The 16,778-nt window shown below is 43.6% G+C and overlaps 1 protein-coding gene across 6 annotated transcripts in view; it reads left to right on the forward strand.

The window, feature by feature from the left end:
* PPP1R12A (protein phosphatase 1 regulatory subunit 12A) overlaps positions 1 to 16,778 on the forward strand; it is a 1,183,401-nt gene that overhangs the window by 969,774 nt on the left and 196,849 nt on the right. For all 6 annotated transcript variants that reach the window (XM_085652988.1, XM_085652990.1, XM_085652986.1 and 3 more), the window contains one exon: positions 12,595 to 12,716. In XM_085652988.1, coding sequence (XP_085509114.1) covers positions 12,595 to 12,716 — 122 coding nt within the window. The remainder of the gene's footprint in view (positions 1 to 12,594; positions 12,717 to 16,778) is intronic.

The following is a 16,778-nucleotide window of genomic DNA, read 5'->3' on the forward strand; positions in this document are numbered from 1 at the left end:
TCGGGAGGTTGAAATCCACCCTGCTCTACGGGGATGCTTTTACCTGGATTAAACTGACAACATATCATACAGGTACGAACTTTTTGTTTAGCTGCTGCTCGCAAGTGTTTGTTGAACCAAATGTGTTGAATGCTGTCTAGCATAGCTTTTTCTCCTAGGTGCGCTGGACTATGTATTGTGTTAATGATGACTTGAACCATAGAGTCGGGAAGAAACCATATAGATTTTTCCTTCGTCATCCATCCTTGATCCGTTTGGATCCCTCCTAATTCAGTCCATTTCTTTATTTCTTCTGGTGTAGCATGTGTCTGTATGTCAATTACATCAAGGGCGGGATCCTTAACTGTCATGCAATGTGTTAGTGTCTGAACTATTGTCTTTGTCATGTCAGTTGTGAGAGTCTGATTCTGAGCAGTCTGTTTAGCTGTTCTGTCAGCTAGGTCATTACCCTGAGAAATGATATCGGTAACTTTTGTATGGGCTTTGCATTTCATAATCGATATTGCAGTGGGTAGATGAATCGCGTCCAATAGGGTTTGAATGAGGGGTCCGTGCTGGATGTGGGCACCGTGAGAAGTTAAATAACCTCTCTCTCGCCACAGTACGCCGAAGTCATGGACGACTCCGAATGCATAACGTGAATCTGTGTATATGTTGACTCTTATTTTTGGCTTGAATACAGGCTTGTGTCAGAGCGATGAGCTCTGCTGCTTGAGCTGACAAAGTGTTAATACAATTTGTTTCAATGACTTCAGTGTCTGTTGTGACTGCGTAAGCGGCCACTAACTCTCCTGTACTTGTTCTCATACATGACCCATCTACATACAATGTCAAGTCTGGATCTGACAAAGGGATATCTGTCAAGTCTTGTCTGGGTTTCGTCGTGATAGTAATGACTTCGACACAATCGTGTGCCAATGGATCTGTTCCGCCCACTGGTAACAGTGTGGCAGGGTTTAACGTATTACAACGTCTGATTTCTATGTGTGGCTGAAATAATGTCAATTCGTAACCGGTGAGTCTCGCTATAGTCAAGTGTTGTGTTTGTGTGCGGTTCAAAAGAACCTCTACTGCATGTGGTACTTGTACTGTCAATTGGTGTCCTAACACTATGGCATCGCTTTGTCTGATTGCTAAAGCTGTTGCTGCCACCGATTTCAGGCACGCAGGAAGAGCCTGAGCTACTGGATCTAATGTACTAGAGAAATAAGCACATGGTTTGTGTGATCCTGCTTGTTCCTGAGTGAGTACTGACAAGGCAGTACCTTCGCGTTCTGTAACAAAGAGTGTAAACTGTTTACTATAACATGGTGTTGCTAAAACAGGTGCTTGGCATAAAGCTTTCTTTAAGTTTTCAAAGGCGTGTGTATGTTCTTGAGTCCAAGGGAGGACAGTCGATGTGGCTGCCTCCTGTGTTGTTAACTGGATGAGTGGTTTTGCTAGAAATGCATATTGAGGGATCCACTGCCTACAGTATGAAGTGAGGCCTATAAAAGCCCGCACCTCCTTTTGTGTCTTGGGTGGTGGCATGTTAGCGATTAACTGGATGCGGTCGGGTGTAAGCTGCCTTCCCTCCTTGGACAGCGAGTGCCCAAGGTAAACAACTCGCTGGACACAGAATTGCAGCTTAGAAGGGGACACCTTGTGCCCCTTGTCGGCCAGAAATTTTAAAACCGTCAGTGACGCTTTTTCACATTCATGTTCGCTTCGGGCGGTGATCAGCAGATCATCGACATATTGAAGCAAGGCAGTGTTAACTGGCATGTGGATACTGTCAAGTTCTCGTTTCAGTGCTTGGCTATAGATGCTAGGGCTTTCTGTAAATCCTTGAGGTGCGCGTGTGAATTTAAAACTTCGTCCAATTAAACTGAATCCGAACAGATATTGACTTTCCGGATCTATTGGGACGCTAAAGAAGGCATTCTTGAGATCAATTACAGTGAAGAACGTTGCTTCTGAGTCAATAGCGGTTAATAATGAAGAGATATCTGGGACCACAGGGTATTGTGGTACAATACATTTATTTAATTCGCGCAGATCAATAACTAATCGATTATACTGATGGTGCTTTTGGATCCGTTCTTTTAAGAATCGGAATTATCGGGGAATTACATACATTGGAGTCGGTTTCGACAACCACTCCTTGTGCAATGAGGTCGTCAATGATTTGCAGCAAAGCCACAACAGCATCGGGTGGTAACTTGTATTGTCGCATTCGTGGTAGTATTACTCCTGTTTTTAGTGTGACACGATATGGTGTAATATTCATGCAACCAACATCAGTGGGGCCTTGTGCCCATAAATGTGTAGGTAAATTCTGCAGTCGGTGATCCATGTCTCTGGACACGTAGTGACCTTTGAAGTCACGTAGAAATAGTCGTACTCCTTCCGGAGAACAACATATTATAGCTCCTAGAGCTTTCAATGTTTTTATACCTAACAAGTTTTCTGGACAGGATTTAGTAAGCAATAAATCTGTAGTACGTGTCAATGGACCAATCGTGAGTGGAAGAGGTTGTGTTACGTCATTTATTATAGGTTTTCCTGAGAATCCAAGGGAAATATTTTGTGAGCCTGAGAGGGGTGCCCCTGGAACTTCACTGCGTCGTATAGTTGTTCTGCTTGCCCCTGTATCAAGTAAAAACTTTCTGTCTTCCCCTAATAGTTCACTATGTACATAAGGTCCCTCTTGGTCTACACGAACCTCAATAAGGGGTAAGCCAACTTCCCTCTCTAGGCAATAATTCCAGTTTAGTTATAGGCGTGTACACAAACACGCGTGTAAAGTTATTACCGTCACCTCTGATTGGGTGCACTTCGCGTAACGGGTTCTGTCTATCTATGTGATACGTTTTTCTTCCTATGATGGGAACTGGAACGTGTTCTGGGCATACGAAAGTTAAATATTGGTTTCGGAATTCTAGAATTTCTTTAATCAAATCAGTACCTGACCCTCTCCATATATTCGTGAGTAGTTCTGTCAATATGTCAGGTAAGGGTCCTGGATCGGAGTGTTGGCTTTTATATAATATAAGGAGGTGTTGAATCATGTATATACTAGCTAAACGCTGTTCGTATGGGTCAAGATTCAGAAACGTGTGCGCTAGTGCATCATCATTGTATTCGCTGGGACTGTCAGCCCATTGTACTGCTGACCTAGCTAATTCTTGTTTGTCCATGGAATCGAGCATATGGTACCCCCTTCGATCTCGGAGTAATTTATCAGCGGCTTGGAATAGGTGTTCGGGGGATTTTGTATTTAACATAGGATTTGGAAAATGTCTATTATATTCTGGACGTATTGGACGTATCGGGTCATTAAAGCCTCTAGTATTATTATGGGGTCTTCCTCTACCTACATAAGCTATTGTTTCTAATTGTTCTGATTCTTGCTCCTCCTCCTCTTCTGATTCTACTCTGTCTGTTTCTCGTCTTTCTTTATGTATTCGTTCTACTTCCTTGCGGATCTTTCGACACATGGCGATTATACACGCCTGTCTATCATGTTTCTCTTCTGATATGTTCTGACCCCATTTGACAAGTCTTTGCATGGTATCATGATCTGCCCCAGGCCTGTCTTGATTCCTAATTACACAATTTATGAAAAAACGTAGTAGTTGTCTTTGTACATCCACTTTCTGGTATTCCATACCTTCGTTAATACTTTCTGGACCTCGCCCTGTTTGGACAAAGCGATATATATTGTCTAGATGTTCAACCATTCCTGGTATCGTCATTAAATATAATGTAGCTCGTCGTATACGTAGTGATGATATGAGCAATTTATCCTGTCTACCTGGTACTGGGTCGTATCTACAATCCACAAGCTGTTCTTTAAACATGTCGGATGTCGCTAATTGGTGTGTACGTTGGAGTGCTAAATCTCTAAGGGTCTGTTTATTTCGCGGCGGGGTGGCAAACATGTCTGTCGTACCTCCTGTAGCACCATCTGAGGCGCTAGGCACGAAAGGATTCGTTGGACGTAGGATAGAGATTGTAGATGTGGGAAAAACTGTAGAAACGGACGGACCTGTGGGAACTTGTGTAGGAGTTTGTAGTTGCGGGGATACAGACGGATGCTCCTGGTGTTGAACACCATCGGCAAGCGGTGTGTGTGGCATGGCATTAGCATACTCGGGAGCTACGTCATCTAAATAGGAGGAAAGGAAAACGTCCTTTGCTGTTTTGGGATGTGTTTTGGGATGTGCTTTTATCGGGAGCAATGGAGAAGTTAAGTCTTTTGGTATTTCCGGGATAGCCTTAGGTAACCCTTCGGCCAGAAGAGGATACATACCATTCATAAGAGTGTTTCTTTGTCTGTCTACTTGTTCTGAGTTTACTCGGGTACCTTCCTCAAGTAATAGATTTTCTCGAGTTTTATTTGAATTCTCTCTACCTTTCTCTTCCTGTCTGAGTGCTTTTTCTGTACGTCTGTATGATTCTTTACGCCATAATTCAATGGCATCTTTCTGTGACTGTCTGGCTTTCTTTTTCCATAATTCTTCTTCTACTCTCATGATGCAATCTGCATCCCAGGTCCCTGCTGCGGGCCATCTCTGATTTTCTGGCAAATCCTTGGTGTAGTCCACCCATAAATCAAGAAATAATACGGCATCTAGGCCATGTTTATGATACATAAAGTACCCTGGAGTGTCCCTTGGTGGGATGGGAACAGCTTCTTCGAGTACACCTTTTCTAGTTTTGATCTGTCTTAGTTTCGAAAAGAGCGGCATTTTTAGATCTGGTTACTTAATCTTAAACACACTTAATACAAATAAACACAATAATGAACAGTCATTCACACCACATTGTATAGAACGTATTAAAACATTTAACATTTAACAGTTTTAACGAACAATGATAACTAATAGAAAACTAGTTACTGACATAATACTGACACTAGATAATACTTATTTATATGCAAGACATACTATATATACTGCTAAACAGTACAGATACACTGCTGAAACAGTGCAGACCGGATTTGTGTACCCAAACCCGTCTTGACCGGCACAGACTATGTGCACGTTAAATGCCTCCCCGGTAATGGTACTCACCGGGTAGCTCGGAACGGAAGGCCTCGGAACGGAACTGAAACTGGACCGGACTGGACTCGACTTGATTGGACTCGGAACTTCGGAACCTGGTGGGCCTCTGTATACCTCGGATCTTGCTCTCTCAGCTAGGCTCTGGTCGGGATACTTCGCACTTCTCACCGCCTCGTCTGGGTGTTGATCGCAGCCTCAGTCGCCCCCGCTTGGCCGGAGGGAGATACAGGAAATCCTGCAGGTACGCGTTTTTGTCCGTTCAGCTGTGGCAGGAGACCGGGCCTGCAACGCACCTCCGGCGCGTGAGATGAGAAAGTGTCCCTGTTCGGGCGCCAATTTATGTGGTAAATATTTCATTACCGGTACTATTTTTTATGCGGTAAAGTCAAGTAAGAATAACTCAGTAAATATAAGAGGCAGAATCCGTGGTATTAGAGGTTTTAAAAGGCTTTATTCCTATACAAAGGAATACAATTCGAATTGTAGGCTTTCTATTCCATCACCACGGAAGTTCAGGAAGGAAGGGCATACATTATTGACAGATAATCGGTTTTATAGGAAAATGCATTACAGTGAAACAGATGCAAGAGGCGTAACAGCTGATAATACAGATAAACTGTGCATACGTAACTAATAGAGGCGGTCATATGGGCGTAATTTAATAAACGTCATTATACATGATGTCACAAGTGGGTGGATCCATGAAAGAATCCTGCAATGTCAGCAGAAATATTTGGCAGAGATGCGCGCGCAGCCGCATGACGTGTGATTGACGTGCAACTAGAGGGTGAAGGGGACTTGACATTTAGCTCTACATGTGGAGACAGAAGTCTGGGGGTCATGTCAACCTAATCCCAAATCATATCTAATATCCTATGTTTAAAGAACTGTGTTATCCGAAAGGAAAGGTCTCTAGGATAGAATCTATTCTATACTGACTGTTAGTGCGTGTACAAGCGTCTAAGTGTCTACATGAAATGCGAGGGGGTAGGAATATTCCATGGTAACGGGGCCTATGAATTACTTGCATGAGGACAGCGAGGCCTGGCCCTTTGCACGGTAGCTGGAGGAATGTTTACCTAAACTACTAGACAGGAATGCATCGGATGAGGAGCGGAGTAGATAATCTTGAAGGTGAAATACAGTTTTTGGCAGGCAATATGCTGGATCAGGCACCGTTAGCCGCGCAGGGAGTAGGACAAAGTTCATGGATACAGATGCAGGCTCAGACTGGAGCTTTCAGAGGCAGAAGGCAGGAAAAGGCTTGATGACAGAATTCAGGGCCTACTCGCCTGAATCTGTAAAATGTGGAAAGTGAACCACATAAAGTCGGTGGCCTTTCATACTTAGGAATGAAATATCTGACCCATTCATGACGGATCTGAAAGAGGACATGTTGACAGTGGACGCACATATATTTGCGTCTTCAAAACTGGAACTGGAGGGAACATACATGTACGTATAGCATGCACATGGAGCCGTTGGGGTCTACGATAGGGGACATAACTGATCACAAAATTCATATTTCCTCAATTCCTCCGATGAGGATGTGAATACTAGTGACCGTGCGACATTCAGGGGTGGGAAAAAATATCAGGTCAATGCAGGAGAGAGTGTGATGTGTAGCGGAGGTGTGAGTTGTATTGATGCAATCGGGGTTCCACATTCTCCACACATCGCATAGGCCAAACTTCGAAGCCCACTCTGAGAGGCGTTTAGCACCTGTGTTCAGGTGAGGGGAGGGCATCCCAGTGGCATCGCAAGCAGGGGTCAGGACAGCATTAAAGTCCCATCTGATCAGTCATACCCTGGGGAAGGGACTACAGTAGTTCTGAGAGATCGCGGAGGGAGGGCTCAATGGGCTGCGGGGGGTGCATAGACTGAGACAAGATTAAGGGTATGCCCCCTCCCACGAAGCGTCCCTGGCAGTCCTTGATGTCTCGGGTAACCGTGAATTGAAAGGTGGGGCGCAGGAGAAAAGCTACATAAGAGCCTCGCGTGAACCCAGCATGGAAGACCCTCTCGTACCCTTGGCGTGCCAGGAATGGGCAGTGATTTCCTAGGAGATGTTTCCTGCAGTATTAGGGCACTAGGATCTGAAGGGCTTGCAGATCTAAGTGGGGCAAGGTCGTTATTATTATTGGCGAATAGAGTGAGTCTACCTATCTGGGCCATACGTGGGCACCCAGCTGTCTGGCCCCGTAGACGGGAGTGGAGGCATCTCCGGTCTAGGTGATCCGTAAGCGTGCATTTCGGAAAAGTTGTGTTGAGTGCTGACGACAAAGAGGCCATCTTGATACTCGTAGCCACGCCCCCAGGCCTGCCCTTTTATATGTATGTATTTATAGTAGTGCTTTAACAAGCTGGTTGCTATGTAGCATAATAATACATAGATGATACACAGGCACACACAAAAAAGATGTAACCTCAAAGAGGGATGGGTCAAAAATGTTGACATTAGTTAGATAAGACTGGATCACACTCCTGGTTTTGGGAATGGATGTCACTTATAAAATCAGCTGGTATTTTTCAGTAAATGTCTGTCATCTGCATTGACATCTAGGCTTTTGTTAATGTGAACTTCACCTTCAAGTATGTCCTCTGCATCTTCTAGGCAATATTTTGTTGTCTCTACCTCTATAGCATGCTTTTTGTCTTCAAAGAGTGCCACCTCATCAATAACATCTGAAAAGCATCCATAAAAATTGTTGAAGTCTCCATCTACTCTGATCACATTGCCAGAGGCACTAGTAGCTGTTGCTCCACTTGAAAAGATGCCTCTAAAACCTCATGTTTGGATAGTCCAATGATGATCTTACCTATATAAAAAGAAAATATCTACTTGAAAAATAGCAGACTGTTACTTTTCTTTCCAATTAGGATTACTTACATATCTTTAAAGACCTATATGGCCCAAATTTATAGGAGATACAGAGGTGAGTAGTGTATGTTTTCACATGAATTGTATAATCTATGAAAATTAAAATATTTCAGATGGAGAAGTTGGCAATAAATGAATGGGCCTTTTGGTTCTTAAACCCTCTCTAAGGGTAGACAGGTATGCAGGGGAGCAGAGAGGCAATGTAGCTGCCTTCTACAGTTGGTAAAAGAGGCGGATGCTACTGAATCCCACAGAATCCTCATTGAAGGCATGGGAAACAACCACTAGATAACTTGGATGGGATACCAACAAAAGAAATGCCCCTGTTGGACAGCAAAATACTGAAGGAGGTGGGTGGCACTAAATTGGCTTCAGAACTGGGACATGATCATAATTAGTAAATAGGGAGATTTCTGTGGAAAAGAAGGGACCCTCACCTGGGAAGAACTTGGAAGACAGTACCAATTAGCAGTCTGAAACATAAAATGTTCAGCTTTGCCATGCTTTAGTAACCTATATACCTAAATGAGACCAAATACTCATCTCCATTTGAAGGTAGGGTTCTAGCTGAACCACACTCTCAAAAAGCTTCGTATAGAAAAAGAAAATCAAAACTCACCTAATCCGTTATTTAAATTAAAGGAAAAATGGGAAAGGTTGTTGGGCACATTTCTAGAGAGAGAATGGTAACAGGCGATCAGCTCCCTCTGGGATAAGAAAGGCATTCATATTGGTGCAACTGAAGATCCTGTACAGAACATATTATTCCAGGGAGTGCTTAACACGAATAAGGAGAGGAGAACAGGGAGAGTGTTCTCGAATGTGCCTATAATCGGCAATTTTGTGCGTATCATATGGAAGTGTCCATGCCTGATTCCCTTTTTAGGCAATGGGTCGGTGTCTTTCTGACCTCACTGGTTTGTAGTGACCCCCAATCTCAAACTGTATGTACTTGGCATATGGGGAGATGCAGGGCTTCAGAGGGTTATTTGTTTGTATGTGGGGTTTAATTATGCTGTGGTTGACCTATTTAGAAGTATTGTATTGTAATTGTATTTATATAGCACTTACTACCCCATACGAGGCGTCGAGTGCTTTTTCGGCGAGTAGCATGCTACTCTGGAACCCATAAAGGATTAGTGGTGAATTAGTATATTGAAAATATGAAAGTAATTTGAGTGGTGGGTATGTTAGTCAGTTATTTGCATTGGGAAGGATAGTGGAGGGATAGAGAAAGGAAAAAAGTTTGCATTTATGTACTGTTTTATATGTATTGAAAAATGGATTTGAATGTTTCACAACAGAAGGAAAGATTTGTGTATTTATTAAATAAAGAAGTGAAGATTTTTTGATTCACATAGGTATTGAAGAAATACTGGTTAGGCGATAATTCCTGTGATTACAAATAGGCAACTTTGTTCATACCATATGCGAGTGTCCACGCCTGATGCCTGTTTGAGGGGCAGTGGCAGATATCTTGTGCTTGACCTAACTGGTTTTGTAGTGACTCCCTATCCCAAACTGTATATACTAAATGTTAGACCTGGCACCGTTGGCGTGGGTCACCCTTCCATTTTTGTTTGTGCCTCAATGTATTTTTGTGCTGGTGTTAGCTGCTCAGGGCGCTGTGCCACTGCCATCCAGTGCTACAGTGCAAGTGCTCCCTATGGTAAAATGTATTATGTGAATTGACTTCCATGTTTGGCTTATTTGGTTTACTATCAGTCCCTAGTAGAGTGCACCAGGGGTGCCAAGGGCTTGTATATCCAAATGCTGCTAGTGGGCTTGCAGCACTGGTTGTGCCACCCACAGAAGCAGCGGGGTGAAATGTGTCTAAGGTCTGCCATTGCAGAACCTGCATGCAGTCTGGTACTGTGATGCTGACTGGGCAAGTGTCCCCACTTGCCAGTCCCTAAACCTTCCCTTACCTTCATATTAGTCACCCCTATGGTAGGCCCTATGGCAGGGTGCATTGTAAGGATAAGGTAGAACATGCCCTGAGGTGTGTGGCATGTCCTAATAGTGAATTACATCCATTTTCGTTTTTCACTATTGAAGGCTACCTGCTCTCCATAGGCCAGAATGGGCTGCTAGATTATAAAACTCTATAATCCTAGCAGGCTCAGGGAGCATGGTAGAAATTCGTGTTTAGTATGCCTGAACTCAGAATAATAAAATACATCTTTTAGTAAAGTTTATTTTAATATCCTGTGTTTGCAAATGCTACTTTTAGAAAGTTAGCCTTTGCGTGCCTAACAATTTCAGTCCGCCTCTGGAGGGGAGGGCTATCTTCTTTGTGTGTAGCTTGAGTGACAGGGCTGGGAAGTTCCAGGAGACAGGCTGGGGCTGCCAGGTGGTGAATAGAAAGATTACACCAGGATGGGTGGGAGGAGTGCACCTTGACTCTGAATAGGACAGTGCTCTGCCTCCACAATGCTGGCTCCACCCCATGGGGAGCGTCTGATGTCTCTGCCCTGCCTGCTGAAAGAAGAAGCCAGAGTCTCCACAACAAAGTGCTCCTCATTGAAAAGAACTGGACTGGGATTATGCAAAGGCCCCCCTGGCCTGTAAAGACAAAAGAAACTGAGTATAAATGTAGGAGCCCTGCTCCTAAGAAATCAGATCCTGATGAACCACGAAGAAACTCTGCCTGACTAGAAGGGCCTGGAAGAAGCTGAAGGAGGAGTAACTTTCCCTGACCTGGGGGATTGGCCTGCAGTTGGTGCCTTGCTGAGAAAGGAGAGGAAAAGACTGAAAGAGACTTTGCACTTTGTTTTTCAACTATCTCCAAGGGCTTGGAAGAAGAGCTTGCCCCCTGAACTGAGTCCCAGGACCATTGGACTCATCTGCCTTCAAAAACTGAGTTGCCTGGACAATTCTTGCTTGTTTCCCGCTGGATTTGGCCCCAGTACGCCTCGTACCACATCTGCCGCGAAGCCGTGTCTTTGCCGCCCGGCACCGTTTGTCTATGCTGAACCAAAAGCGTTAGTACGCACCGTATCCCTCCCGGCTGCATTGCACCTAACCTTCCCCGCCGATTCGAGGCGTACATCCCTGGCTGCCGAACCCTGTACGCCGGACTCAAGCTTCGATGTCCCGCAGTTACGGTCTGTACGCTGCCAACGTACTGCACCGTGCCGTACTCAAAGCCGAGAAGCCGCAGTACGCTGATCCTCCCCGTACGCTGTACGGCGCCGAGAAGTGTCGCCGCTGATCCGCACCGAAGGTACGGCCCGAACGCCGACGCCACGGACTCTGCAAGCTGATCCGGATCATCCGCCCGTACCCCTGAAGGTCCCGTACCAACGCCGCGACCGGACCAGACCGAGTACGCTGCCGAACGACGACCCGGACCCATCAACTTTTCCCGCACTGTCCGTCTCGGACCCCACGAACTTAAGGTACTTTGTCCTGTTCGCACCGCAGTGTGCCCGTCCCGGACCCCGGATTCCGCACCAATTGTTTGACTCGTACTTTCTTTGTTTTTAACGCGGACGAGTCGTACACCCAGGTACGAACCGTACAAAGCCTGAAAAGAAGCAGAATTGAGTAAAAGAAGCCTATTTTTGCATTTTAAGCCTTTTTGCAAGAACATTGAACTTTGAAATAATACTGTGGTCATTTCTAAACGTTATGCTGGTCTTGTGCTAAGCCTTATATAAAGAGAACTATTTTTGATATAACCTTGACTGGTGTCCATTTGTGGTGTGTCATTGTATTACTGTATGTGTTCACAAAAGCTTAACCTATAGCGCCCTGAGAATAGTCTTGACTGCTTGCGCCACACTACCTAAAGGGTGACCAGGGGTTATTTGAAAGGGTGATCCCCTTATCCTGACTTAGAATTGAGAGTCCCTGCTTGTCACAAGTGTATACCTGTGCCAACTAGAGACCCCCATTACTAACACTAAACATATGGGGAGATGTGGACCTTCAGAGGCACCTAAGTTGTGTCTTATTGGGACTTATATTGCTAAAACAAAATGTGGCCCTGCAATTGGGGGCAGCAGTGACTCCGGCGCTGGAAAAAACATATGGATTAGTGTATCTTGGTGGGAAAAAAAGTATATAAAATCAGACTATGTCCAGAAAAATGGAAAAATCTGGACCCAGTGGAAATCATACAGAGGATATTAAATATGGGACAATATGGCAAACTGACTGTGGATGGGGAGCCTTGTGTTGGGCATTGAGGTCAAGTCAAAAAGAATTCTGCGTATGCAGTGTTATCCATTGTCTCTCGAAATAATGTAATAAATAAATGGTACTAGGCATTGTGTGCACAGATGTCCCTTTCACTTTGGTTAAAAAATAATAAAATGATTTTCCAAAAAATTATCCGAATGTCTTGAAGGGGCGTTATCTTTTGCTTTGGTGCCACCTCTTTATCTGCCCAACCTCGGGGCAGATGTATTATGTCATTCAGAACCCCTCAGTGGAAAAAATCCCTAACTGAAAGCTACCTATTTGTAATTCTATATTTAAACCCTTAAACTTATAAATCACTGAGTACTGAAACAGTTGTTCTGAAAGATTAATTGCAAATGAGCGCTATTATTGAACATTCTAAACCATTTTTCCAAAGCTTGCCTTCAAGTAGCAGTTGAATAAAGGAACAATTTACTGTTCTAATTACTCAATACCGGTATTGATTGTTTTGGCTAGATGGAGAACGGACGGCAGAAGAGAAGGAAACCGAGGATAAATCGCAATCAAAATCTATACGAGAGCGACGGAGACCCAGAGAGAAGCGGAGATCAACAGGGGTTTCGTATTGGACACAGGATGTACGTTTGTACATTTCTAACATTTATCTTGGTAGTGTTGCAAAGTCTTTTACAAAAAAAAGCATGTTGATAACTTGTATCTCAAAATGTTAAATAGAATTTCAAATACGATGTTATGCCTAATATCTAGCCTAGAACTAAGACCATATCTTAAGCTTTCTGCAGGCATTAGATGGATGTGTGCTGTATAGGATTCCTGAGCACATATTTCAGCTCATTCAGGACTATTTATGTGAGCTACACATTTTATTAAACAGTAAGGCAGTAATCAAAATTTTAGGCAAGTTATTTTTTTGTTCAGATCAGAACGCAGTTGCTTTTACATACAACAGTAGAGAAGATAAAACCTTTTGTTTATAGCGATGTACAGTGTCTGTGTATGGTTCAGTTGATTCAGTTAACAGTTTGATAATGCATATAGAATCACAAAAATTACCTATGATTAGAAAGCCTCTGCATTGCAGATTACGCGGTGGTTTTAGACGTAAATTGTTTGTTGCACAACCCTTCCCAATGGAAGTTACAATAATTGCCTACAAAGCACTAATATATATTTCTTAACACATTACAGCTTCATGCAAGGAGCTATTCCAGAAGGTTCCACATCACACATAATAACTCTTCAAGTTTCAGAGGTCTTCCGTGATTAGGCTCAGCGCGGTCTCTAAAGTTAGTGACTGCACAGGCTCAGCTTTTAGCCAGCAGATCTTCCCCACAAATTACTGAGGCTTTGGACAACAACCCTATCCCTCAGTCTTATGTTGCAGATAGAAAACCTATCTGTCCATTAGAACAGATCTTACAGGCTCATGTGTTTGAAAGCATATCTGTGAAGCTAAGATGCCCGAACCTGTTGGTGTGAGCATCACATAGCCTTTAATTGGAATTCACAGACTAATAATATAACTGTGAACACCAAAGGGAGTTTATCAGCAAGAGGAAAGCCAATCGGATAACTGCAAATCCCCCAGATAAATGTACGTATATTTGTTGTGTTTAGTTGTAAAGTGCACTTTTCCCCACAAGAGTATCCTCGCTTATTATGCACCGCAAACTTTAGGATAATCACTTGTTACCTTTCCTAAAGCTTTCTGTGAAGCTAGATACACAGAATGCAAGCCACTGTTCCTAAAGTATGATCATAATGGTGGCATTTTAAGGTTTAGACTCGAAGGGGGTATTGTGGAAATTGTCACTAGTTGGTTCTCTTATTTTCTGGAGGTTATTTTCCATCTCCCTGGCCCTGCACACAGTGCTTCTTGGTACTTTGTGGGGTTTCCCTTCATTGTTCCCAATAATTTTATAAATCTTTGACTCAGTTGATTGGATTATATGAATGCTCTGCTTTGACCTGTGCTGATGACACCTTCTTAATCATCCCTCCTGAACAGTTGCTCAAGGATGTCTATCCAGCCTTAAAGATTGCCTTTTTGCCTTTCAAACATTGGTGATACAAAAGGGGGTACCGCTTCAAACATTGGTGAGCAGCAATTTGGTTAAGCATAACAAATGTAAAACCAGGCAACTTCTCGGATAAAAACATAAACAAATGTGCCAAAACTTAGTTTGACTCCTATCACTGGGCCCTTATCCTATGACAGTAGCAACCCTGGGTGTATTCCTGGACGGAGACCTCTTCCTGCATGCCTAATTTACCACAGTGCGCTCCTCCTGCTTTCGTGTTATATCTCCTAGCATGTGTCTTGCAATTCCTGCCAAGCTAATCCCAGAAGAAAGCAGGTTTGGCATACCGTATTGTAATAGCGCTCCTTTTTGACTACCAGAGACTGCTCCGGGGAAGCTCCAGCAATTTCAAAATTCTGCAGCTGTAGGTTAGCAGCATTTCTTTATTGTAACCAGAATATGACATCTGGGTATCCTCAAAATGCAACTATTTTCCTTTTTACATCCCATAAATAAAAATAATGTCAGAGATCACAGACAAACCTCACCCAATACCGCTACAAATATTTGAGGACTCCTTCGATATCAGGGTGCCATCATGAAATATTGCGCACAGCAAAACACAGGACCAATAACTAGGATAACCGTCTTAATGAATAAAAAAAAAAGATAATCCCCATAACAACGCCATATAAGTTTCATTGAGAAATGAAATACACCTAGGTTGTTCAAAACCATACTAAAGTTAACACATCATGAAGAACAGCCATTCATTAAGTGTTCATATTCAAGTCACATCCAGGGTATAACAATGCAGTTGGGACAATGCAAGCCAACGTTAGGGGCAGTTGAAAAGCACTGTCTGTGTAGGGCTAATTCAGGGATGAGATAGGATGATGACTTGGGGTTGAAAGGTACTCTGGTGGGCCCACAGGGGCCCTGCACACATTCTGGCAGCACCATCGGCAATATTCGTGTCTACACATAGTGGCACAATGGCATTGTTGTAAGTATGACAGGGTGAGGTAACTGAATCTCTCTGGTTGTCCAAAACTACAGAAAGTAACTTGCACTTCGCTGGTTGTCGGCATAGGAATGGTCCAGTTCCTTATGCTCTAATGGGGAAACGGGTGGGACAGAGAGTCAGAGGACTTTGGCAGTCTCTGTTTGCATGTTAGACTTCTTAAATTCATGTGTCACTATACCTTGTCATATAGACATGCATCTATCAGGGCAATGAAAACATTTTCCCATGGATACTCTACCTTCTAGGAAATTAAATGAAAAAGAAATGTATAAAGTGCAAAACATTCACCCAAGGGTGTCAAGGCGCTAGCTCCTCAACAAATAACTAGCAAACAGAATGTACCACATCAAAGATTAAAAAGCCAAGTTTTTGATGCCTTTCTAAAGGCCAACAGATGAGTCTCTTCTTTTAGCCTTAGTGGAAGTGAGTTCCAGAGTCTGGTAGTACCGACCAGGTAACTTCTTCCGCCCCAGGAAGATATTTTGAACCTGGGAACTACCAGGTAATGAGCATAGGCTGAGCGGAGATGGCGGGTCGGAATATAAGGCCGCAGATTTTGTTTAAGAAAGGCAGGTCCTATGTCGTGAACAGCTTTAAAAGCTATGCAGAGGGCCTTAAATTAGATACGTCTTTTCACCGGCAGCCAGTGTAGCTCTTTAAGCGACATAAAAACAGATTTGTGTTTTGGAACATTTAACAGCAAACGTGCTGCTGCGTTCTGCACAATCTGCAACTTGGTCAAACATCTCTTCTGAAGATTGATAAAAAAGGCCATTGCAGTAGTCGGCCTTGGATAAAACAAGGGCGGAGACCACTAGTTTCCCTAGGTTAACTGGAATAAAGGGAAGAATCCTTCTAAGTAATTTAATTTTAGAAGGATGTCGAAGTAACTTGATTCGCATGACCCTCGAATGAAAGCATGGAATCAAACGTGACACCCAAGTTCTTTACTTTATTCACTGGGTTTGGTAAAGAGCCCAACTCCAAAGGCCACAATGCAGGAGACCAGAAGTTCGAGTGACTGCCAAAGAGAAGAACTTCGGTCTTACCGGAGTTTAATTTCAGACAGTTCGCTGCCATCCAGTCCCCGACTTGACGAAGACATGCATGGAACTGTGCTGCCGTGTTTGATGGTGAACCTGTCACGGAAACCACAATCTGAGTATCATCAGCATAAGAAATAGCCGCGAAACCCAGAGACTGGATCAGCCTTGCCAATGGAGCAACATAAATATTAAAAAGAGTGGGGCTCAGTGAAGAGCCCTGGGGTACTCCACGAGGCAGTGTGAAATTGGGTGACTTAAAATCTGACCGAGCCGCAAACTGACAGGAAGGATTTGAGCAAGGCAAACGCTTTTCCCTAAATACCAATCCTGTCTAGGACATCCAGTAGCTTTTGGTGATTCACAGTATCAAAAGCAGCCGAGAGGTCAAGCAGCACAAGTGCTGCACTACCTCCTGCATCAACTGTCTGCCTGATCAATTCAGACGCTGAAATCAGAGCCAGCTCAGTACTATGATGCTTTCTAAAGCCAAACTGACTGGTGTCCTGAAAATAATGTTTTTCGATGTAGTCTGTTAAAACAACATTCATGGATTTTTCGACCATTTTTGCAGGTAGGGTGGAGTCT

Source organism: Triturus cristatus, chromosome 4_1 (assembly GCF_964204655.1).
Source record: "Triturus cristatus chromosome 4_1, aTriCri1.1, whole genome shotgun sequence".
In the NCBI taxonomy this organism is placed as follows: Eukaryota; Metazoa; Chordata; class Amphibia; order Caudata; family Salamandridae; genus Triturus; species Triturus cristatus.